The 25,629-nt window shown below is 36.1% G+C and overlaps 1 protein-coding gene across 8 annotated transcripts in view; it reads right to left on the reverse strand.

The window, feature by feature from the left end:
* The window catches only part of LOC754420 (calmodulin-regulated spectrin-associated protein 2), a 43,730-nt gene extending 18,344 nt beyond the window's left edge, over nt 1–25,386 (reverse strand). For 5 of the 8 annotated variants that reach the window (XM_030974378.1, XM_030974377.1, XM_030974375.1 and 2 more), the window contains exons 1-10: nt 25,279–25,386; nt 21,206–21,466; nt 20,562–20,660; nt 19,526–19,741; nt 13,088–13,120; nt 5,522–5,607; nt 4,230–4,386; nt 2,790–2,931; nt 1,902–2,120; nt 1,135–1,188 (exon numbers count right to left, since the gene is read on the reverse strand). In XM_030974378.1, the coding sequence (XP_030830238.1) occupies nt 1,135–1,188; nt 1,902–2,120; nt 2,790–2,931; nt 4,230–4,386; nt 5,522–5,607; nt 13,088–13,120; nt 19,526–19,741; nt 20,562–20,660; nt 21,206–21,256 (1,057 nt within the window). In that variant the 5' untranslated portion in view covers nt 21,257–21,466; nt 25,279–25,386. Of the gene's footprint in view, nt 1–1,134; nt 1,189–1,901; nt 2,121–2,789; nt 2,932–4,229; nt 4,387–5,521; nt 5,608–13,087; nt 13,121–19,525; nt 19,742–20,561; nt 20,661–21,205; nt 21,470–25,278 lie in introns of all 8 variants that reach the window. The other 3 variants (XM_030974372.1, XM_030974373.1, XM_030974374.1) reach the window with 3 other exon arrangements.
* Between the last annotated feature and the right edge of the window lie 243 nt (nt 25,387–25,629).

Here is a 25,629-nt window from a genome sequence, read left to right on the forward strand (position 1 = left end):
CACTGACCAAATTCCCATTGTCAACGGTGAATCGAACAGTATATATATCTAACCCTAAAACTAACCTAAAACCAAATTACAAGCAAACCCTAAATCTTTGAAGAAATAAAGTCTGGGGAAATTGATGTTAAAGAAAATGGTAGGAGTTCAGGAAAAATATATAAAAAATGTGTGCTAACATGTTGTCAGTGTGAGAAATAAATTTTGAAATGCTACAATATGTGCGGGGAAGTATTGAATCCAATGAACTGGGTAATAGTATATCTGTAAAGCACTTAGAGACAGCTAGATGTATTAAGCGCTATATAAAAGCGGAATATTATTATTAATTTTTAGTCAAAAATTTGATAAAAATTGCAATTAATTGTAATTGAGTCTATAGACTCTTTCTAGTCTAAAATATGAGAACATTATCTTCTTCATAAAGAAAATGCTTGTGTGAATTGATTATCCATTAATTACTTCAGTACTAACATGGCAGTGGAGAACTGTACATGCTGAAAAGTGTGAAAAATTTATAGCAATCATTTATGATATTCTCATGTGGTAAGGTTGCAGATGAGCTTGTAAGTAAAAAAATTCTGACATATTTCAAGGTATATTTCTTGATTTCATACTTTTTCACATGCAACTACACTATTCTATACTGCAAAATAGAAGAAACATGCAAACAAGATACATTCCATGCAAAAAGTTTGAAGGAACATACAATTAACCTAGCATTCTTCAGCACAAGGCAGAGACAAAAAATTCCTTACTATGAGGTTGATTTTAACAACAAAGTGTTTACTTAAAATCTCTTTAAACCAGATATTCAATACATGTGCATGCAGTAACCCCTATGTATTATCCAACACTTTCCTATTGACTGTCCATCCAAATATGTGACTTTTCATGCGACATAATCCATTCAAGGGCAAAAACATTGATGGAGGAAATTGGAGATATACAAATAGAAGACTGTCTACTGTCATTTTAACAGCTAATGAATTAACTATTTACTGTGAAGATATCAGTAGATAATCCTGCGAAGGGATATTCCACTTGCCTGCTTTTCTTGTGTGGCCGTCTAATGAAGCATGCATTTGCAAGCTATTTGTTATTTAAATATCATGATTTCATGTTAATTCTTACCTAAACCAGCAAGGCCAGCTGGTTGGGCTTGGAAACACCAAAAAGTCTGGGCAACTTTGAAAGGTAGATCATTTGGAGGGTATTTCATAAGTATTTCATGAGTTTTTAACAAGTTTATAATGGATATAAACAATCTGTAATTACGAACTGAGCTGATGATAAAAGCCTTTACCTGATTAAAAAAATATATTGGTCACAGAAATAATTGAAGAACAATTTTACACTTGAACAGAACAGTGGAAACAATCACAACAATTATTAATGAAGACATGCTACTTGTTAAACACTTGCTTTCTACATTATGTAATATGTCAAGACATTATTTGAACTCAAATTAACAAAAAATCACATACATTTCTAAACTAATATTGAACCCATAAAAAGTACATTTAAGTAGGTGTCTATACTTCGAATTTACATTTAACACTGAAACAACAAACAATTCTGCTCTCTGAGATATGTTTGATTAAGAGCCTGTTTTGTTCATTTCATTGGCTCCTTAAAAAAGAAACAAATAACACTGTACACTAACACCACACTCTGCAACAAATAATATGCTTCCTCATTATGAAAGTGCTAATGTGTTTTGCATTACCTTAGCTATTATTCAACATAAATTTCACATCAGCACTAACACTGAACACTGAGCTATATACTACATTCAGTGTCGGGTGTTTACCTACATTAGCTTCTAGATGGCTAACACTGAACACTGAACTATAAACTACACTCAGGGCAGCAAACCACATTCAGTGTCGGGTGTTTACCTTGATTAGCTTCTAGATGGCTTGGTTTCTCCACCTCGAAGCACCAGAACATCTCTGCAACCAACGCCAGGATGTTGGATTTCATGGAGTCGTGGCAGTAGAGTAGATCTTCTAACGTGAAGTGAAGGAGGTGCGGTAGATTACGCTGGAAAAATGACGTTACCACCTGAAGATTGTGCAGTGAGTCGGCAAGGGACATCGACTCATGCAGAGTCACATCTATGTCAAATTAAGAGAGATATAAGAGATAAAGGAAATCCTTAATAAAGGTAAATCAGTACACATTATAAGAGAGAATATATATTTTTTTTTAAATTAAAAAAAACTCTGAAAAAAGTCAAGTGATAATTGAGAGGTCTTGAACTGAAATAGAGGTTAAAAAACAAAGCCAGGGCCTTCAGCATTGCAAAGAATTATGATTTGAAAGTTCTTCTATCATATCCACATTTGTTTAAACCTGTAACAGTTTCAATGTCTAGAGTTCAGACTTCTTCCTCAAACGTGAATTGGCAGACTGAAACTTCATGTGTGAGGAAGATGTCTGAACTCTAGGCATTGAAAATGTTACAAGTAAAATTGTCCTTTTGGATGTGATACACAAACTTTAAAATCACTATTACATCCATCCTAATGAAACTCTTTCATAATACATCAAGAATTAGACTCACAGATAATCTAAGGGTATATTGATAACACATTATCAGGGGAGGGGAGAATATATGCAAACATTTTTCATTCTCATACAGATGACAGCCTTGCGGCACACCATTCAAATATGACTCTCTATTATCTTGTTATCTTTGGAAGCGGGGGCATACTGATCCAATTAACAAAATGCCACCAGTCACAAATGTCAGGAGGACAATATCATCTCATACAAACTCTTACCTTCTAATGAGAGAAGGTGAGGATAGTAGTGATGGATAATGGTTGCTAGGCAACATCCATCTGATAGATCCTTCATCATGTCGTTCATCTTGGGGAAGTGTAGCATCTCCTTTGGCTGCACCTGGTCCCTCTTCACCCGGATCTGATTAACACAATTAAAAAAATGAAGACATGTGATGTAGAAAGAGAGAAGACAAGGTAATACAAAAGTGCAGAGAGGGAAATAGAAAGAGAGAGGGAAATAGAAAGAGAGAGAAAGAGAGAGGGAAATAGAAAGAGAGAGAGAGAGGGAAATAGAAAGAGAGAGAGAGAGAAAGAGAAAGAGAAAGAGTAAGAGAAAGAGAAATAGAAAGAGAAAGAGAAAGAGAGAGAGAGAGAGAGTGAGAGAGAGAGAGAGAGAGGGAGAGAGACGGGGGGGGGGGGGGGGGGGGGGGAGATATACAGAGAGACAGAGAGAGGTGGAAGAACACAGGTAAAAGATTAGAGGGCATGAACAAAACGACAAGCAACAACAACAACAAAGCAATGAGGAAGAGGATGGAGAGCAAGAAATACACAAACATGTATATAACAACTTTGACATTTCAAAAGGGAAGCAGAATTCATTAAGAACAAGAAAATATGCTCAATTCAAAGAATGCATTTGGAGTAAGGGGAACTAGTGAAATGGCATTTGTATAGACACCTACATGAAATACTGATTGTGCAATTTACGTTACTTATTGTTCCAAAAGGTTATGATAACAACATGAGAGTAAAGTCCCTCATCACTCTGTTCACCACATTTCCTTTTAGGGTAGACCTATGTTAAAGGTAAATCCCACCCAATTGAACTGATACATACTACAATACATAAGGCTTTTAAATTTTAAAGACCCCTGCATGAAATGAATTGAAAACTCTTTAATAGCATTCATGAGCTACTATCTATTTTAGAGTTCTGACTAAGGTGTATAACTATATACGGTAAAACCTATCAAAATACTTTTTAAAATTTCCACATTTTAGGCACAGCTTTGATTAAAAAAAACAATGAAATCTTTTGAACAAATCAAATGAACATATTTTATATAATATGCATGACTTCTTATGCATGTTTTGAACAGGCTGAATTACGTCCAACGCGAATTTAAGAACCAGCGAATATGCTTTGGGATCGCTCAGCATAAAAATTAATCACGCAAAAATAACAGCATTTACAGTAGTTTATTCGCAAAACATTTTCAAAATTCTTAACTACCTCTCAAACTTCACTGAACTATTTTCATCTTTAAATTTTCATCTTTTATTGAAATTAAGGGGCATTACATCTTTAACTGCCCCATCAGAACCAACATTACAAAGACTCATTTTCTTTCATTTTACCTGCTTTTATTGAAATCAGGTTGGTCTTCCCCTTTAGCAAAATGTTCAAAATGAATAGTAATGAGTGGGACTTACAGCGGGTGCTGCTGACTGCATGATGTTAGCCTGGTGTGCCTTTCTATCTCTATCCACCTGGTGTTCCACAGCTAAACACACCTTGGTGATCCAGAAGTGAAGTGCATCCTCCAGGTCAAAGGGCAGGTCACTCGACGCATTGAATGTGGTAAATTTCCTGTGTGCAATGTTCAGACACATTAATAGATAAACGTATCAAAGCATAATGCTTATCACATGTATAACCATTAACCACAAATACATGAACATTTGAATAAAGCTCACAAATATTGTACTACAATGCAACATCCAAAATATATGCTAGACTTTTATATGAGTGGTTCTAAAAACTAATTGCTTCACTACCGTAATTAAGGTTTGTTTTTTTTTAGCCGACTTTTTTTTGCAGACTTAAAAAACAGTAGAGGGCCTAGGATAGAACCTTGTGGTACGCCTTGTAATAGAAGAAAAATTGGAGGAATTATTTGTATCAACTACATATTGAAATCTATCAGAAAGATTACTTTCAAACCAAGATGACAGACAAATTTTAGTGTTGTTCTAGTTTCCGAGTGGTGAGTCAACACACCGATTACTGAGCTGGGAGATATTGCGGTGTACCGTGTAAAAACCGCACCCCCGACTTTGAAGTTTTTTTGGCGGCAAAAAGATGCGCTTAATACACCGTTAATTACGGTTAGTTTGACATGTCAGTCTGTGATTCCTATAACTTGAACTTTGAGTTGACCATGTTTTTTTTATTTTGTTGTCGTTGTTGATCATGATCACTTTAATTTTTTTCTGGACCTGAAGGGTTAAACAAGCCTGCCTGCCTGTGCCTACAAGCAGGGTTTCTCTCACCCCCTCCCCCTCTCTCTCTCTCTCTAGGTGAAATAATATGCAATTGTTTGATTTGACTTTAGAATGGCAATTCAACTAGCCAGAACCTGCCACAGAAGGAAAAAATACATGTGTTTTGAATTCTTTCAGAACTGGCCTTCATGTAATAGCCATCTCCTCCATACCAGATAATCCCTAATCACAGTGTACTGTTGATAACTGCTCATAAAAGCTCTATTTTTTTTCTCTGTATGGAAACTGAAATGAAACTAAAAGTAGCTATCAAAAGGAACAGGCATGTTTATTTTGATTATGAGGCAGTTGGCAGGATGGGAGAGACTTAGAGGTAAATGTGATTGACCACTGACTTTTGGTATATTATTGCAAGTTTTGAGTTTTTATAAATGATAAATTTATTTGGTGAAAGAAGACAATCATGCAGTGCCCTCGCACCACGTATAAATCAAAATTACCTGACAGCCTGTACGACGCTTTCAATGGAGATCGTCTCATTGACATAAGCCTTCATGATTGCATCCATCATTCCTACATGGGCATTCTACATTGGAGAAGGGAAAAAAAAGAAGGAAAAAAAGAAAAGAGCAGTTAAATACAAAGTATTTTATGACCATAATCAATGTGTCTGGAAGAATTGGATGAATGATGAATTGCGGTGATAAAATAACATGATCAAGAAACAATCATTGGCTATACAAAGAATTACGTCAATATGACATTTGCAAAGTATCACAAAGTCTGATGAATTCTAGTCTTCAAGGAAATTCAGGATTACTAGTATATTTTATTGCTCTGTGTTTACATACAGACTTTGATTTACTCTTGGTATGCCATTAAAAAAAAAAATACACATAATGTATGAAGGAGACATTCATTCTGACAGAGGAAAATACATGTGATTATAACACAAATACCACCGGTACATTATGTCAGATTAAATGTCATGGTCTAATGAGACTGAGAAAAATGGATCAATATTAGTTAAGAGTCCTTCAAACTCTAATGGATTCAGTTAGCAATAAGTGTTCCCGCACAACAAAAGCAATTGCAGACTTGAATGTCTAACTGCAGATCTACATACATTAAAGTATCAAGGATCGAGGCAAATGTATGACATTAACCTTACAGAGTTTATGAAATAATGGTGGTTTAAACCACTCCATTTTTGTGGTTTCTTACTAATCAGATTTGTACATACATTTGTATGATTTATGACAGCTTGAATACATCATCATTCATCAAATACAAACCCATTTTCTTTTGGTACATGTTTATAAAACCAGGCTCATGTATCAATATTTTACGGTAGTACATTTATTTCTGGCATTGTGGACTACACATTTGTAAGGAAAATCGTAGGTCAAAGAGAACAGAGTATGCAGCATATCTTTCATCTTAATTTGAAGGAACATACATTTTGTACTTACATTACCAATGGAATTGAGGATTACGTTGCAAACTTTATTCTACAAACATGTGAGAATGAGTTACTTCTCAATCACTTTTACATGTACATTTACACACAAAGTCCTTTATAAAATGCAGCTTGCTGAATATATATGTATGTGTCCATTAAACTTTGAATCTACAGTGTATGTGAACAATAAAATTCTTTTACAGTTCTTTAGATAATGTATTCAATGATATGAACTGCACTTGTAACAATGAACTATACCCCAGCATTTAATCATACCACCGTATAGGCCTACACATCCAATCACAAATAAACGGAGGGAGACGTGCATAGGAAAACACAAATCTTCTTGATTTCCCTTTGAGTCAATTGCTTCCAGGTCACGCATTAGTCAATGTGTGTAGGTCTCTTACGTGCATAATTCAGTCATGATCTACCTCAAGCAGACATATTGTAATTCATCACGTCACTGCTTTGCTCCTCCTCATGGAGTTTACATTTCTCCGCTGAGAGTTAAGACAACACGTACTGTATACAGATGTAGAGATACTAGTTAAACCATGGACCTACCACGATTGTGTTTGAACTACCCTGTACTAGGAGACAATGTTTCTACTGGGGTTTTCCAGACAATAATATTTTTTCTCCACCAAGTTCTTCATTATCATTTGACACGCTAAATTCATATGCATTAAACAAAAGTTTCTAATGTAAACAAATGGTCAATCAATAATATTATTACTCTTAGGACTCTCCTTATCTCGTTCATCTTAAATGTTAATTTCAAGATCTCTATTAAAAATACTAACTAAAATTAATGTCATAAAGTAAAGGGATATCTTTCTGTCTTTTAATAACCATGCCATTAATTACATTGGACACTTCCTTTCTTTAAAGTATACTAAAGGTATGTATCTTTAAACTGAAATGTACAAGATCCTGGTAATCAAGGCATGCATCCATCAAAACCTCATAAATCGCATCTCTCGCCAGACATCTAATTTAGACAACGGTCTGAGTCATTCGCGCAGACACTGAGCAGACACCGGGCACATAAAATCATCCCACTCAGCTCCATGAATGTATTGATGTGAGGGATATAACAGGGAGTAGGATTGATCATTAATGATGCCCCAGGACAGCCCATCTATTTTCTCTATTTATTGCTGAATACTGCATCATCTGGAGATGGAAGAAAGGGTGTGGCACCACGTGAGAGGGGTATTTTCCAGTCTACATTTGACACTCTCTAAGATCAGCTATGAGTATAAGTGATGCAGATCATTTATAGACAGCAAGACTCAGTGAGTGTCCATGAATAAAATTACATGTAGCAGTACAGACATGTACATACAGTTGTACAATGTACCTGTACATTGCAATTCCCCAACTCAATTCTTTGTCATTTACAAAACAAAAGCGCAAGTTGTCAACACTTGCAGTACCAGAGAAAACAGGTTCAAATCAACTCAAGGGCACAAAGCAGAAAGATAGTTTCCAAAAGCTGCACAGTGTGACCATAGATTTAATTGATTGCATAGCAGTCTATTTATTTTCCTGTTTCACTATAGACACAGATTAGTTCACAACTGATGTACCATGGAAATCATAACTTCTATGAATGGCAAATAAATAAGATGGTTCCTTTGTCTCTACGGAGTCTCATCAGGTTGACAGGATAAGCAAATAGAATATGAATAACGGGTTATTATGGACGAGGCATAACTGTCATACATGAATATTCTATTGACATTTCTTCAGTGCAGTCACTTGTATCCCCTAAAGGTTACAGCCACCGCACTGCATAAAGAACATACACTTGTATATTTGGATAACTTGAAGCTTAGTTTTCTTAATTGGGTTTTTCTGAAGGTGTGCCATAGGGCTGGTGGGTGTGCCGTAGGATAGGTGGGTGTATGGGGTTAAAGTGATTGTTAGGAGCATGGTGCTTCTACAATCCGCACCCACATGCACATAAATCTATGAATAGACAGAATAAGCAAGTCTGAACTAACTCCTTTCATACATATTGTAAGGAATTGATTTTCATATAAGTATGTTCTGTGCAGGACTTTGCAGGATTTCATATACATGTAGTAGCCATTTCATAATGAGGAGATTAAAAATGGAATTTGGAACTGCTAGCTCGTAAATGAACACATTGTACTATCAAACCAAAACTTTTGTAAAATATTCATGGGGGCCATTATTGTGGCTGGTAACTTTTACTATTAAATTGCAATTTTTTTTTTTTTACCGATGTCATAAAATCGTATATAACAGCATGAATCTTTCACACATCTGGACCAGTAACAAAATATTGTGTAAGTTTCATGCAAACCGAAGTTCCTGATTTTAAGTACTTGAGGCCTAAACTATGTGTTCCTGCTGGATGCAGTCTTTGAGGTGATGATTAAAATCAACACTCTGCCATGGATTGCTTGGGGGAATTGCAGAAAGGCCCCTGAAGCAATCTGGCAACACATCACACATAAACCATATTCATAACCTTTAAAAATAGAAGAAGAAAAACATAACATCTAAGAGGGTGACTGATCTCATCAGAAAAAACATTCATGATCCTCAGCAAATGAAGCATACTATTCCTTCAATTGATTTCTCCACTTCACATCATTGACACGACATGTGTATATTTGAGAGACTCTGACACTCCACTTATAAAACCACTCTTTGATAAATTTGCTTTGAAATTTAAAGTCAGTACAAAAAGACAACAAAGGTGTCACATCTAGCACCCAGAATAGACTGTATAGATCCCCTAAACAAACTGAGTACTGTGTAAATAAAATCAAAGTGTAATTGCACGGCCCACAGCACGGCTCACAGAAACACACATTTTGTTCTCAGTCTTGACCAAAAGGGGTGTTTACATCATCACAAGAAATAGCAGTAATTATGGGAGTGTTCGTCATAAAACACAAACCATTGCCTTGCTTGTGCAATACAGGGCTCAAAGCTTGTTTCTTTTTATGGATCCTGGTTGAGATTTTTGAAAGTTTTGCTTTTATGAAATTTCTGGGTTCCAGGAATAAAACTTGGGGGGGGGGGATATGTACTTGGCTCCTGTATGTCATGCTTTAATAAGAAAATATAACTTGGAATAATTTCCCGAAGGCAAAATCTGGTGGTATTACAACTAACACCTCATTACTTATAGACTACTTTGCATTTCACAACCACTCTTTGCTGTGCACTAGTGCAGCTAGGCTACACGTGCATGATTATCGTGCTGAAGCTGATTTTCTTCCCGAACTGGATTCAGTGAGAACACACTTGAAAAAGGGAAAACACACTTGAGAGGAATGAAGGAAAAAATTTGCAAACTTGAAATGGTCTTGTCCACAAAACTAACAAGATTTGGGTCATGCTTTGTGATCATTTCAGACACACCTCCAACCATCCACACAAAAGCTCTTAAGTTTCCATTGAATAGTAAAGACCCTACAGCTAATGTCACATGTACACAAACTTGTACAATTGTCGAGCTCAAAAGTTAAGGTGTGGGAAGAAAAGGAGGAAAAGAAGAACAAACACACAACTTTGAAAATATTTGGGTTTGGTATAAACCTACAAATTGTCAATATCAATCTCCACATTCCACATCAAGGTGGGTTTTCAAAACAAGAAGATTGCCTTCTAAAGTGCACAAGTAAAATCTTCTCCTTGTTTTCCTGTGAGCAAATGAATTTGTTAAAAATGTAAATGGAAGAGCCTTAATAAACAACAATAGAATGAAATATTGATAGATATCCACTACCAGCTGGAGCAAGATGATAAGACCAAGTAACACAATGGAAGTTTATATTTTCACCTTACTCCTACATGTAGATGTACAACTGTACCTGGTATTAAAACTGAATTCATTCTAACGCTACAGTACACTTTCTCTACAGACTCTTTCAGCTGGAGAAGTATTTCACTCGTAATTAAAGCTACTTTTATTGAGTGTGACCATTTGTATTAAGAACTACATGTAAGAAGACCTCACATGTACGTGTATGCCTATATAAAGTTAAGCTCTAACACTCATCTACAGTGTGTACATCAAACTGGAAAAGATCCTGCAAAATCAAAGTGACAAAAGTACCTACATGGTGTAGATAAAATGAGAAGCACTCAAAACTCTTCCGTGACAGTGCAAAATTAAACCCCAAAAGTCAGACTTACAATTGCTTGTTGTAGAGTGTCCAGGCTCATCTTCAGATGCAAATTCACAATTCAAAATAAATTATTTCAGAACTGAAAAGCAGTATTAATAATGAATAGAGTCCTACAAGAAATATTTTATCAAAGTGACTGGATATCAACGGTACTAGGCCATTTATATGTTTCTAAATGCATATTTGCTTACATACATTGGTGTGAATTTTAATACTTAATCATTTGATTAATCATGCTTCAATAATATCAAGTAAATTCTAATTACTATCCTTGATGAACGATGCTTCATCATATTAGTGGACACACAGATGTGTAGTTAAACGTGAGAAATATCGCGCACATCTGTCGCAAATGATATTACTCCCACTCAAAACTTGCTTTAACACACCCAGTTTTCAATGTTCCTGTGTTCTAGATGTAGCTTGTCATTTGCTTGGGTAAGGACAACATGTTGCCAATAGCATAATTCTTTGAAATGATAATTGACCTTGTAAATGCTTACCGTATTCCACACAAATACATGTACCACAAAATGAACAGCGTGTATATTTGCAACTGTTGTTTTAAACATAATGAAGATGAAGAATCTTCATTGAAGATGCACATGTACAGTATAGGCATTTACAGTAATAAGTTTTGGGTTAATGATGATCATTGAATGAATTAAATCAGTTGGATAGATTATCATAAATACTAAATGTGTTCATACTGTACACAATTAAGACATGCTAAAGGGCTGATTAATCAATCATATGTACATGTAGTTATTGATCATGAAATATGAAATAATAACACTATGAAATAAGACTGATCTAATGCCATTATACACATTGATTAAATGCAAGGCAACTGCTACACATGATGTACCTACAGTTCTAATCTACTTGACATATGCTCTGGACTATAGTTACAACTAAATCATACCAGTAATGCAGGAAAAGTGGAATAATGTATTCCCTAAAGAAGTAATCAAATGTTAAATCATTTTTTTTCTTCTTCTAATTCTATGAATTCTCATATATTCTTCATGTTACCAGGGTGTATTTTAAAAAAATACCACACTGCAAATGTCATTGTACAGGGAGATGAGAAAAGAGAACACAGAAATAGCCTGAATTGAGAAGTATTATTGTCCACATTCCTTTTTACAAACAACTTCTTTAATGCTCTCTGCTACAAGAAGTCAAATTTTTAACAAACACCCCCCCCCCCCCCCCCATCCAAAAAAAATCATTTGATTCATAGTAGATCAAATGTGTTTGAACAATGCAATTCTCAACTGTATTTCAAAAGTATAAACAGTGTATCAAAGAAGAAAATAAATATGGAGGGCAAACACTAAATAAGTATCAAACTTTGCAACCAAATATTTGAAGAAGATATCTTCTTCCAATATCCTTGAATATCCAATCATCCATGATCCATTCACACAATTATGCATTGTGTGTCCCATAACTGTAAACATTTGCAAGATTTCTCAAACATGACAACAAAAAGTCACATTCCATCGCAGCAGTTGTCTACACTTTTTCTAAAGTCTAAACTGGACTGTGTATGGAAAAAAATCACCTTCTTGCATTTGCAAGGACTGCTAGCCAAACTATGCTATTCATTTTATTGTATTCATTTAGTGTCAAATGGAGACTGCAAATAAACAAGGTTAACAAAGATGAAAATGAGACTGATAGATTTAATACCTCCTGTGGCTGTAGTGTTAGATTGATCAAAAATACAATTTTCCTGGTTATAAACACATACAAATATGTACGGTAACATATATAGTACTTTCAAGAAGGGCCCATAATAAAGTAATAATACGCATGTAGATACAGAACATGCAGGAACTCTATTAATGTAAGGTATAAAAATCCAATGAATAGCGATAAAGGCCTTCATGAACAGCTATACAAATATGTACATTGTATGTCATCACAATGTAGACTGGCAAACCGGAAGCCACATACATTTGTAAACAAATGTCTGCAAATATGGCTTGTATGTACCTTTGAGCTTAAACCAGACAAAGCATCAAGCGGAGTACAAAGGCATGAAAAGCCTGCAATATATTTTTTCCCCATAGATACATTTCTACAGAACTAAAAGTCAGGAGATTTGTGCAACATTGTAGTTCAAGGCCAAGGCTCCAATTAGTAAATGTGACAGGCAGTTTAATGGAAATTTAGGTCTACAATGTATGTGTACATGTACAAGAGCATTCACGTGTTACTACATGTTAGGAATACTCTCGGGCTTCTTGGAAAAATGAAATATTGTTTCAATGTGTTGTGTTCAATGAAATCTTTGGATACTGGTATGTATTATTTAGGCCATGAATTAAAAATGTAAGTTAGTTCACTTTATGTCGCAAAGCTCTTTTAAGCTGTTAGAATTGTTTGCTTTTATCAACTAAATAAAAAGTACCAACCAATATGTTAAATGTCCGAGGGATAGATACACACTGTAGAGAGAAAGAGAAAATGGAAATTTACATTTAATGTAGGAATGCAAGAATATACATGTAAATATACACCAGGGCTCATATTCATAAAACCTTACAAACATGTAAGCTATTTGTCAACTAATTACATAGACAATAGTATGTTAGTTGACAACTAGGCTTATTAAATAAGGGTTTATGAACATGAGCAGAGAACACTGGAGTCAGTGGATAATAGCGTGAGGAGATGTATGGTGTGAGGCTAGTGTGTCACTGGTTCATATTATTATCTCTAATAATATAGAAGCAAACAAGGAAATTTTATTAGCTCAACTGATTTGGGCTCTGAGCAAACAAACGTTCAGAGCACTTCACAAAAGGCCTGTTTTCATCATCTCGAGATCGACAAATAGCCCGCTATTTCTGATTTGGGATATAATCCCGAAGTTACAAATCGCGTCCTCATCAGCTCGAGATTTGACCTTGAAACTTGAAACTCTAGATCAAGAAATTAGCTCGAGATATTTTGCTGAGCGTTCGCGTATAGTGTGAGTCTTCGAGCTGGTGAGGATGCACCGGACAAATAGTGGGATATTTTGCCAAATAGCAGGATATTTTGCAAACTAGCCCAAGATATCCTGGGATGATTATCTCAACCAAATATCCCGCTAATTGCAACTTCGGGCTGATGAAGACACAAATTAACTGGATAATTTGTGATCGGGATAGTTCAAATAGCGGGATATTTGGCAATCTCGAGCTGATGAGGACAGGCCTAAACAGTTCCCAAGCATGTACTGTAGATCCTACATGTAAATAATTACACAAACACCTGTACATTGTTGTCAACATACATGGAGTACATGTACATGTAGGTTACATGCATCATTCCCGTCCAACATGTACATTACAGTGTACAGGGTAGGTTCACAAATATTCACATACACTGTATGTACAAAACTCAAATGTGTCCTAAAGTAACATTGATGGTGGACATAATGTACTGCACTAATCATGAATCCAAACACCTAAATCCCTATTCAAACAAAATTTTAGTACATTTTAATAGAGCTGGAAGTGACTTATCAACAATTCAGTGATCCTATTATGTTAGCCATTGCCCAAGATATCAGCATTGTGGCTCTGAGTTCCAAATAGGATAAACATCACAAATGACTGACCATGCATGATATGGTACTTTAAAGTGTGTTCATGAATAACAGAATTCAACCCTACAAGTACAGTGTGTCTAGAAAATGGCATTTATGGCCATGTTCCCATTTTAGCATCATTTTGAAATTCCAATTACATGTAGTATGGAGCAATATATACTTTGGGTCATTTATGATTTAATTAATTTATCATATATCTGTCCATAATAAAGAGATGGAAAAAGGAAATGCTTTCATGTACTGTAAACATGTGTATGCCTAAGGGTCTACATGTATGTAGTTTACATGTACATTGCAGGGGTACAATGTATACCCACATCCGTTGGTTTCTACTCTGTGGCATTATCTGTTTTTGTTTTGTACACAAACGTACAGAGCTCCAGGAAGCAATAACTTCTAACAGTTAATAAATCATCCACAGTTTCCACACCTCGTAAAAATGTGGTTACCGGTAAATACCAGCTTTTATTTGCACTGCACATTCTTAGACCATGATAAGCAATTTGTCTTGCAATTTGAAATGTTTTGTGTACATACAGTAGTAGGTCCATGATTTAACAATGTACATGTTGGCAAATGGGACTCTTTCCCAACATACATGTCTGAATGACATGTCTCCGAAGATGCATGAACATTTAGGGCTCCTAAAATAATGTCATGTTCAATGTCATGTTCAACCAAGACACAAATAAGATGTGACTCATACCATTGTTCTCTCCAAATGATTCCAATGAAACATACATGTAAGTTGACGTAAATATGATGTACTTTACCATCACATTAAAAGCATGTATAATGCAATCAATAAAATGTACTACATGTAGCAACATAATTGTCAATCAGCACACTGAAGAAAGCAATAAAGCACAATCATACACACATGTAAAAGTAGAAACAAATTGTAAACTCAGAATCAACACATAATCTTGTAATCCTAATGTGTACTGTAGGAAATCCCTGATTGGCGTTATGATTAATGTAATCAGAAGGGAAATGGTCGAGAGTAGTGGTGTAAATTGTGTAAGGTCCTTACATATCCTTCGGGAAAGTCTAATCTCTAATCGACACTTCCTCAGAAATGAATGGTGTGGGACTACAGGTCAATGTCATTTTTGAAATGTTTTGAATGAGGAAAGACTGCTTCAACTTTGTGTGGGAGAGAGTGTAAATAGAGACTACTTTAGATTCATGTTCATGTAGCTATGATTATAAAGAATTTAAAGGTTATTTCATTTTCAATGTCTAATACATTTGTATTTTTCTTACATTGCACTTTGTATGTAGCTGTTTGTCCAATCATTTTTTGAATTTGCATGGGTTGACTTGATCATGATCATTATAAAATGTAAATGAACAAGAATACAATATTTGTGGGTCCTTTCATTCATAAAAGGCCCATACATGTAGTATTGCTCCTCTTTCATTGTTTTTTTTTAGCATAAAACCTACAGTATACATGAATTGAGTGTGTCTGATCTGACCAAGTTCTATTGAAGTAAACATTCATAATAATACTGTACAGTACATTTACGGTATGTGTGTGTATGTGTGTGCATGTATGTCATGACTGTAGTCTGTATCAAAACCAAACTGAAAATAAATAATTTCTTGCAACTGTATCCTACAGTGTATCTCTATAATCATGTCTGCAAAAGAGGTCAGACAATCTAAACTCCACACTGACAAAGCCAGAATAGAACAAAAATATTTTGATTAAAAGAGCTTGAATTCTTGTACTGCCCTAGGTGATAATAAATGTTTGTGCAACCTGTGTCAGATATGTACCATTTTTGGAGAGATAGCGTACCTCAGGGTCATGCCAATTGTTCGTCTGGCATACACAATGTGTGAAGTCTCACCCAGACACCCACGCCACACATCTGGCTAGGACCCACCATTACAATGAATACTTTATAAAGGGCTAAAATATCACTGTGATAGAGAAAATAGTTTAGTAGGCTACAGAGTACAATCCCTTGCCCCTAATAATGTACAGTACAGATATAAGCACCAATGACTTTTATGTACTCATCGTTAGGCCTTCATGTGCAGCCTACATGTACATGTACTTACAAATGTACATTGTGTACACGTACACGTACATGTAGTCATGGGAACATTACATTTTGTTCTAGAACCAAATCAATCAAATGGGCTACATGTATACAGTATGTATGTCCTGATAATTAGTACCATGGATGCAGAGTTATAATACATGCACACATACTGTACATGTATGTACAACAAGTGCATTTAATCACAAAGCGTGAACAATATTTTCATGATCTGCGAAAACAGGGAAAGTACCTTTAGTTTGTATATTTTTAGTATTCTGTCACATCCAAATGTTTCAACTATACTGTACTTGGCATTTACATGTACTGTACATACAGATGTACAGTGTACATGTAGGGCCTTAAGTACATATTACATTTAAATGCTAAATGTACATTTTATGGCAAAGTAAAGTACCGGTAAAGTAGATTATAATCTACAATGATGTAAGTATCCAGGCCAGTTCATGGAAATGTACATTGTACAGTATACCTAAATGGGCAGTCTGCATTCATAATAGACTTTGTATACTGATGCATGCAACGGGTTTTACATCAGCAGACCCTTGGGTAGTAAACAAATCAATGGCGATTCACCTCTCTGCATTCACAATGCACCAAGCCGACCAAGCAGGGGGGATAAAGATTTCAATAGGGCCGAACCAGTGGACAATATAAAGAGCTTTCGACTTTAGTTTTGTACAATGCACCGGAAAATTGATATTCAACAAGAAGACTACAATACCGGTACTGTCTTTTATATTATGGCTTCCACAAATCCACGACTCCTCAAACATTCTTTTACATCTTGAAGTAAAAAATGTTCACTTTTCTTTCTATCTTTGGATGCATGGCATGGGAATTCTTAGAAATGAAAAGGAGATTGGAAACATTTTATCATGAAGGTACTCAGGCCTGAAGGTACTTTTTACATTTAAAATAAGATGAAACAGAATTAGCCCAGAGTGTGTTACATGTAAAGTGAATGTACAGTACATGTACCGTATTTGCCCGCGATAAGGCCGCACCGCCGCATAGGCCGCACCCCAACTTTGACATTTCAAAGAGGGAAAGAAAAAAACAAAAACAAACAAAAAACAAAAAACAAACGGACAAAACAAAATAATCGTAATTTTCTCTTAAAACACTATTTTTTTTTACAAACTAATACCAAATTCATCAATATTCTTATAATTTACCGGAAGTTTAGTTAAAAAAGTGATTGCAGGCAGATTTTGGTGTCCGAAATACCCCTACCACAATGTACGGTGTAATGCGAAATGGCATGAAATGGAAAAACAAAATGGCGACTTCAGATGGATCCTTCGCGGCAGGTCCGTTAAACGGTCCCTTCCTTTACTTTTGCAATGCATTGGCACAAACTAAGATCAAGATATATATCGGCAAATGTTTTTTTTTTTTTTACTCTTTCGTCGTAAAGGCCACACCCTGACTTTTTGATATTTTCTCTTCCAAAAATACTGCGGCCTTTATGCCGGCAAATACGGTAGTTAAAATCAATGATGGTTCAGTAAAATATTTTATAATCTACATGTACATACAGTACACATGTATCAAGGAGACAGGGAAAATCAATTTGACGTAAAAACAGAATATGACACATTTTGTGTTCCATAATCAAACAGTATTGGGCAATTATACATTGAATTCATAAATGCACTTTGATGCAGTGACTGTGTGAATCATTTGGTGCACCCTGCCCACTTGTATGCACTGTGGTTACACAGAATCTCTTCAAGTCTATCTTGCAGTTGCAGTCCCCGAATCATCACTACGCAATCCAAACGGCTCATGAACAGTTCATAGGCAAGTCCAAATGTACTGTCGGTGTCTAGAATACATTGTACACAGTACCCATGTGTGTACGTGTCTGTGCAGTGTGTGTAGATATACGTATGACTCACTTGTTCATTTCACACTTACACTAACGACATACGACTGTGCAGCCGGCTGCTGGTCGTGCATGCCAGATGATAATTTAGGCACAGTTACTAATACAGAAATTCCTGTGGACAGAATCATTTGTCTCTGTTTGGAAAGGCTCACGCCCATCAATTGTTTTCTTTGAAACATTACGACCTAGTTATGAAAAGCAATTCATCATAAAGCCTCCAGATGCATTGTTTTAGAATGAGGTTTTATGATGTATCATTTTTGTTAACAGGTTGGTTTCATGCAGTCATTCTGAATCATGTACATGTACAAATATTATTTCTAATGAACTTATGAAGTTCCAATAATTAAAGTGTAAACTACATGTAGGCCTACAGTGTACATGTACATACTGAAAAGTAAAGTGAACATTAAAATGTTTTTTACAAAATTTGCTTTACATGTACATGTACATCCGTTGAAATGTGCATTGAATATAAAATCAATATCATTATTATTTACATGTCACATTTCAGTTTACTCAGAAAAAAGGAGAAAAAAACCCACAGTTCTTTTAAAATATTTATATTATGCTACATGTAAATCTTTCTGCATGAGGCAGATGAACTGTATAAGAATAGGATAAGACTCTCACAAGTTTTAGTACATTAAATTTGTCACGTACACTTCTTAAAAGTCCCCACAATTGTGTAAGTAAGGTCTAATCATCCTTTTCCATTTGCATTTAGATGACATATTTTGCTTGAACGTCATTTTCACCAATAATTTGTTTTCTTCACCAATTTATTATAAAAAAATCATACAAATAGGTGGAGGGAGTGTTTGTGTTCCCAAACAGTTTAGATATGAAATTATAACTTACAGTGTATGTTTGTATTGTGGGAGGAATGATAAGAACAACAACCAAAACAATTGGATGGTACTAGAGGTAGGTTCATAAAAGGAGAGAAAGAAGAAGAACATAGGCACTACAAATACTGGTAATTTAGATGAAAATAAGCATTAATACATTATACAAAAATAAAAAATAAAGAACAACAACAAAATAGAATAATGGATAAAGACAAAACAAAGAGAGGAAAACATCAACAAGTAAGGCACATTTGCAGGAAAAGGGAAGAAAATTAAAAAGGAAGATTAAAAAAGAGCCTAAACAACTAATTAGTACTGATGTGGTGAGGAAGAAGGGGGGGGGGGCAAACAGAAATTACATAGTCAAACTGAATGGCAGATAAAGGGGGATGTTAAATTTCAAACAATAGTACAACTGATTATCATCAACTCACCAGTTTGATCTTCTGAGTCTGTGAGAGTATAGATTCTGTGACTGGTTGGTTACGATCATCCACCACATAGATGCCCCTCCTTGAGAAGCCTTGGATGATGGCTACATGCCCATCCCATGGATGGATAGTAGGAGGAAAGATGTTGGAGCACACTCGACTGTACAACTCTCCTGATGCTAGCTGGTAGATGACCGATGGTTTGACATGGTCTTCACCCTAACATTGAATAAGATGACGACATGGAATATTATTATTTTAGCAGTGACTGATATGTGCATACAGTGTACATGGGTAAATACAAAGAGTTTGGAAAATGGTATCCCATAATCCTTTTAATAATTCCAAGTATGAGTATGAGTATGAGACTCTTGATTATTCTAGCTGGGTACTCAAATCATCAAGTACAACAAATTATACCAATGGACAACATTAACAAACAGCTGACCCCAACATGTAACAGCTACCAATGTACACAAAATATTTCTATGTTAAAGGATCCCCAGTCATAATATTCATACAGTTATGTACATGTAAGAGCCTAAAGAATATGTATCAACATTCATAATTCAATATAATTTATTCTCTTCACAGATTGGAACCTACATGTGTTTGCTTACACTGTATATTAAAGAGCACATACTAATATTCCATAATTTATCGATCGCTTTTAGACATTCCTTTCAACACATGACCGAGTACATGTACATTTTACATGTAATGTACATGTACCTTAATCAAGTATAACAGGAAACTGTTATCTAGACCTGTACACAGTTCAACATTGGATGTACACGTACATGTACCTCTGAAAACAAACACCTACATGTATCGTGGTTTGCTTCCAGAAATGCCAAAGCTTCACAGGGCCCATCCTTTAATCAACAGCATTCATTAAATTTAAAGTCAAGCATAACAGTCATACTGAGGAATGAAATATAAGAAAGAAATATACATGCACACTACGATTCCAAAACAAGAAATGGCAAATGTTGTACTGATCATCAACAATCAAGGAATAATTTGTGATTTGACTTACATCGTCTTGATAAAGGGGATCAAGTAGATCGGCTGGAGGTTCCTCTCTATCACTGTATGCTTTGGTAAGGAGCCAAGCTACAGAGGAGTTCAGTTTGGCCTGCATTATAAGTAAGAAAAAGAAGCACACAATTTTTCAAAACAAGCAGTATTTTAAAGGAATCAATGTACATTCCTTTCATAGTTATGTGCTTGATGTCATAGGGCCCTTCAACACATGTACAGTACTTGTATAGTAGATACAAGTACTATTAAACTTAAACACTATTTAAACAAAAGTTTAAAGTAATAATAATAATAACATCAGCAATAAAAACATTAATGCTAAAAAGAATAACAGTATGAATGTATAACTTTAAAAATACAAACGCTGTACATGGTTGTTAAATCAAACAATGGTAAGTCAAGTTGGCAATATTGATACTACAGTATGAACAATACAGGTGTATGCCCAAAAATGTTGTTCAGCAGAAAATCACAGCATGATTTCTATTATGAGTCATAGAAGCTAAAATCAAGCAACTTTAAGATGAGGTCTAGGATAGACGAAAAACATGTACAGTATATTAGTTATTACATTTACATGTATGCATTCCTTGATTCAATTAATTTCAAATCAAAGACAGTCTATGATAGAGAACCCACCTTCCTGAAGTTATAGCTCCTCATGGGTGTGACCTCTGGGACGGAGTCCATGTTGAACCCCTCCCCTCCCGATCTATCTTCAGCTCAGACGGGAGAGAAACCTTTAAAGCCAGATCACAGGTAAATAAAGAAACACGGATGGCAACTCCTTGAAGGGTCTCTGATTATAGTCCAAGTAGGAGTACATGTATGTCCTTGGCATAATCTATAAGTAACATCATCTGTGACTTTCTGTTTCCTTACATCTGTCAAGGCAGTAATCTGCTAAGGATAAGACAAAGAAAACATAAATATTTTGTTTATAACAAATATTGCATTATAAAATGCATAAGTACATGTATGGACGGTGTATGCGCTTTATAAGTTTACACTATCATTATTATTATTATTATTATTATTATGTACATGTACATGTACATACATGTATCTAGCATACTGGACTGAATCAGCTACATGTAATTGCTACATAACATGTACACTGTACAAGTCCACCCACACAAAAATATCTAGGAGGCAGGAGGCAACATGTACATGTATTTTGTCACATACAGTGTACACACAATTTGAATGCTTTTGTCACTGTACTATGCAAGTACATATGTAAGTTTACTACTAACAAGCAATGAATGAAAATGTGAAATATTTCTCTGAAAGTGACATTTGTAAGCAATTAATGTACTTGTTTTACCTTTCATTTATTACCCCCAATGTCTGTAATGTACATGTACATGTAAGAGCATTGAAAAGATACACTTACACACTGACTGTACATGTACAGTACATGTACACTAACCCTGTAAGTTGGGGCTTTGATCAGATTGGAAGATTGGAGCGACACCCTCGCACCTTTGATCAGTATCCAATTTAAAAATTAAAACAAATTTTATGCCGAAAACTTTCAAGTTTTGCACTACATGTATCTAATGCTTAAAACTAGTGCTGTAGTCAAACGTTTAACCGTCCGGTATCCGACCGCCCATGGCGGATTCCATTTTCAATTGGACGGTTTTGTTTTCCTGTTTTTTGTTTTTTTTAAGGTTTCGACTTATGCCCCTCCACCTGGCATTATGCCTGGCAATGTCTCCCAGCTCAGTAATCTGTGTGTTGACTCACCACTCTCAAACTAGAACAACACTCCAATTTGTCTGTCATCTTGGTTTGAAAGTAATCTTTGTAATAGATCTCAATTTATAATAATAATTCATCCAACTTTTACACACTGGGTACCACAAGGTCCTATCCTAGGTCCTCTACTGTTTTTAATTTACATTAATGATCTTACCCATTCTTCTAAAAACGACATTGTTGTTACTATTATTTGTGACAAGTTCACAAGCACAAATCGGCGCCTTCAAATGCACCTTGCAGTTAAATGACAGTCCTTCCCGCTTTTTCACACGGACCTGGCTTGTTGCTGCTGACAGAGTCGGTCAACAACAAAAAACGATTTTTTTTTTAATAATTTTTTTTTTAATCGTTTAACCGAAAACCGTCCTGTTTTGACTGGCGGTTAAACGGAATTGGAGATATCCGTGATGTTACAGCACTACTAAAAACAACATGCATAGCTGGGATTATTTTGTCATTTAGAATTGTTGTAGACCATGTTTGTTGATATTAAGTGCCTTTTCATGACTTTGAAATTGTTAAAATAGACTAGTCTAAGAAAAGAGGCAAAACCATCTTGGATTTTAATGACAATGGACAAAATGTGCGTGTCTACCACTGACCTCTACCACCTGGACGGATCATCGCCCATTCCCGCCCGTGCTAAGGCTTGGAGTGGGCTAGCACGCGCGGCGGCCATTTTACACTTCCAAGAGCGATACGGCTCACTATACGTTATGTACCAAAAGGCTGTATTGTCTGCCAGTTTATCAAACGCGTAGCCAGGATTTTATTTTAGGGGAGCGGTAATGAGCATGCGAAGCGTGCGAATCACTTACAGTGCGCTCCCTAGGGGGTGGGTGCAGGGAGGGGGTAGTTTCCCGCTTTGACGTTTCATTAGATTACTAGAGGAAGAATTAGAAGACGATTTGTTGTACCGTTCTCGACTCTTAATCCTTATCTGAATGCAGTTTCCCCCCGCTCCCTGGAGTTTAACAATCAGTTATGCATTGCCATTGCTCAGACGCCGAGCGTGCACGAGTATGAAATCACACAATTTCGCGCCATCATAGAAAGAACAAATTGGTAATTTACGGGTTTTAGGGTCTTAATTACTATGATTATAAAGAGAACATGAATTTGCGTCAATTAGGTTTTGACATTATTTTCATCAGTGACTTTTTATCTTTCCAACGAATCTCAAGGTAAACAAATTAATTATGTACCAGAGTCAGGAACCAAAAGCAAAATTCCGGGTACAAAATAGCTGTTGAAATGTTACAAAAATAACGACAATAAAAGTGGTGAAAAAGGATTGTTTCAAAATTGTGAAATATGGCAAGTTTCATATCAAACCGAAGCTGAAAATCTTGAGAGTAATTACCGTTGCGTGCTGCCATGTTGACTAAAATTATCGACCACAAAAGCAGCTGCATGTATAGACCGAAAGCTTCAGTCTCTATACCGTCGGTTGTTCCACTGAGACTACGTCTGGCTCCACTAGACCTCCGGTTATAGAGACTGAACGATCGCCTATGCCAGCCTATGTTGAAGATATCACGGCTAGATTTTAGCCGTTAGGCCCCTCCCACAAACATGAACAAACTTGCCACGGCCGTATCGTTATGCCCCCAAAATCCCCCAAAATGTCATTTTACCTCCTGCATATCCAATTTTACATTAGGCCTAGGCTATAATACATCGGTTCCACTTACTAACTTGATTGAAATAATCCGTTTAATGGTCCCTTTTAAGGAAATTATGGGTCAAAATCGACATCCATGTTGAAAATCTTGCAAGCCGTGTTAAACTCTCGCTGCCGTCAATCTCATCCCTTCTAGTCTACGCCGAAGGCAAAAATGATTATGAAGGAAAAACTGTGATAACGCCATTACGAACGTGTAGATGGCGCACAGTTTTTCCTTCATAATCATTTTGCCTTCGGCGTAGACTAGAAGGGATGAGATTGACGGCAGCGAGAGTTTAACACGGCTTGCAAGATTTTCAACATGGATGTCGATTTTGACCCATAATTTCCTTAAAAGGGACCATTAAACAGATTATTTCAATCAAGTTAGTAAGTGGAACCGATGTATTATAGCCTAGGCCTAATGTAAAATTGGATATGCACGAGGTAAAATGACATTTTGGGGGATTTTGGGGGCATATAACAATACGGCCGTGGCAAGTTTGTTCATGTTTGTGGGAGGGGCCTAACGGCTAAAATCTAGCCGTGATATCTTCAACATAGGCTGGCATAGGCGATCGTTCTGTCTCTATAACCGGAGGTCTAGTGGAGCCAGACGTAGTCTCAGTGGAACAACCGACGGTATAGAGACTGAAGCTTTCGGTCTACTGCATGTACACCCTTACAAATCTCACTGAAAATCTCGTGAATTTTAGCGCACGTGAATGTACGACATTACCAAAGGGACGCTGAATAAAAATCAGCGTACAGCCTCATTATCGCGCACGCTGCGGTCTGACTGTCTAGGCCCTCTCTCACTTAAATTCGAAGCCACTCGAGCGGATCGATCGGCCAATGAGAGCTCGTAAACTCACTCACTCACTGTACAGCGCGCGTGGTATCTCCAGTCTCCACGCCGGAATTACAGGTCAAAGTCTGGATACACTTCTGAACTAGCACCCGCAATAGTTACACCTGACTAATCGCCATTGAGCCAAAACAAAAGGAGAAGAAGAAGATGCTGTGGAGTGTCCAGAAAGGGCCATGTCACCGGGTCCAAACGGCCCATCCCTCGCACAACTACCCGCTACGAACCGCAACCAATATGCCACCATACACAGCTCGGCAGCAATTAATCCAAGTCGCGAATCGTACGCTAGCTGTTCAATTATTAGCTGTAAAAGTTATTTTCATATCTATTAAACTTCACAATTGTAAAACATCATAATACACCACTCTACACGATCATAAAATTCGATTTCAAATACTCGATTCTTACCTTAAGAGTGAAATATAACCTAAAACATGTCCTATTCCTCCAAAAATATAGATCACCGTTGCAAAATTGTACAAGATATAAATTTTCGCTGGTACAAAGTTTTGATTTTTTCTACGTACTTCTCCGATTCATTTTTACATTAAAAAATACGCCCAGGAGCAGCGAAAATTAATGAAAATTTGCTCATGCGCAGTGCAGTGATATGGTTAGAAAATGTTCGCAGAGGGCGAACTATATAAATGTTCAATATAGTCCATGGGCCAGACCAGATATTGGTACCACCAGAGGTGGCAAAACCTTTGTACTTTTTTTTTGTTTGTAAGGCATATATACGTGTAAAAAGTTATGATA

Source organism: Strongylocentrotus purpuratus, unplaced genomic scaffold (assembly GCF_000002235.5).
Source record: "Strongylocentrotus purpuratus isolate Spur 01 unplaced genomic scaffold, Spur_5.0 spur5_scaffold_7, whole genome shotgun sequence".
NCBI lineage: Eukaryota > Metazoa > Echinodermata > Echinoidea > Camarodonta > Strongylocentrotidae > Strongylocentrotus > Strongylocentrotus purpuratus.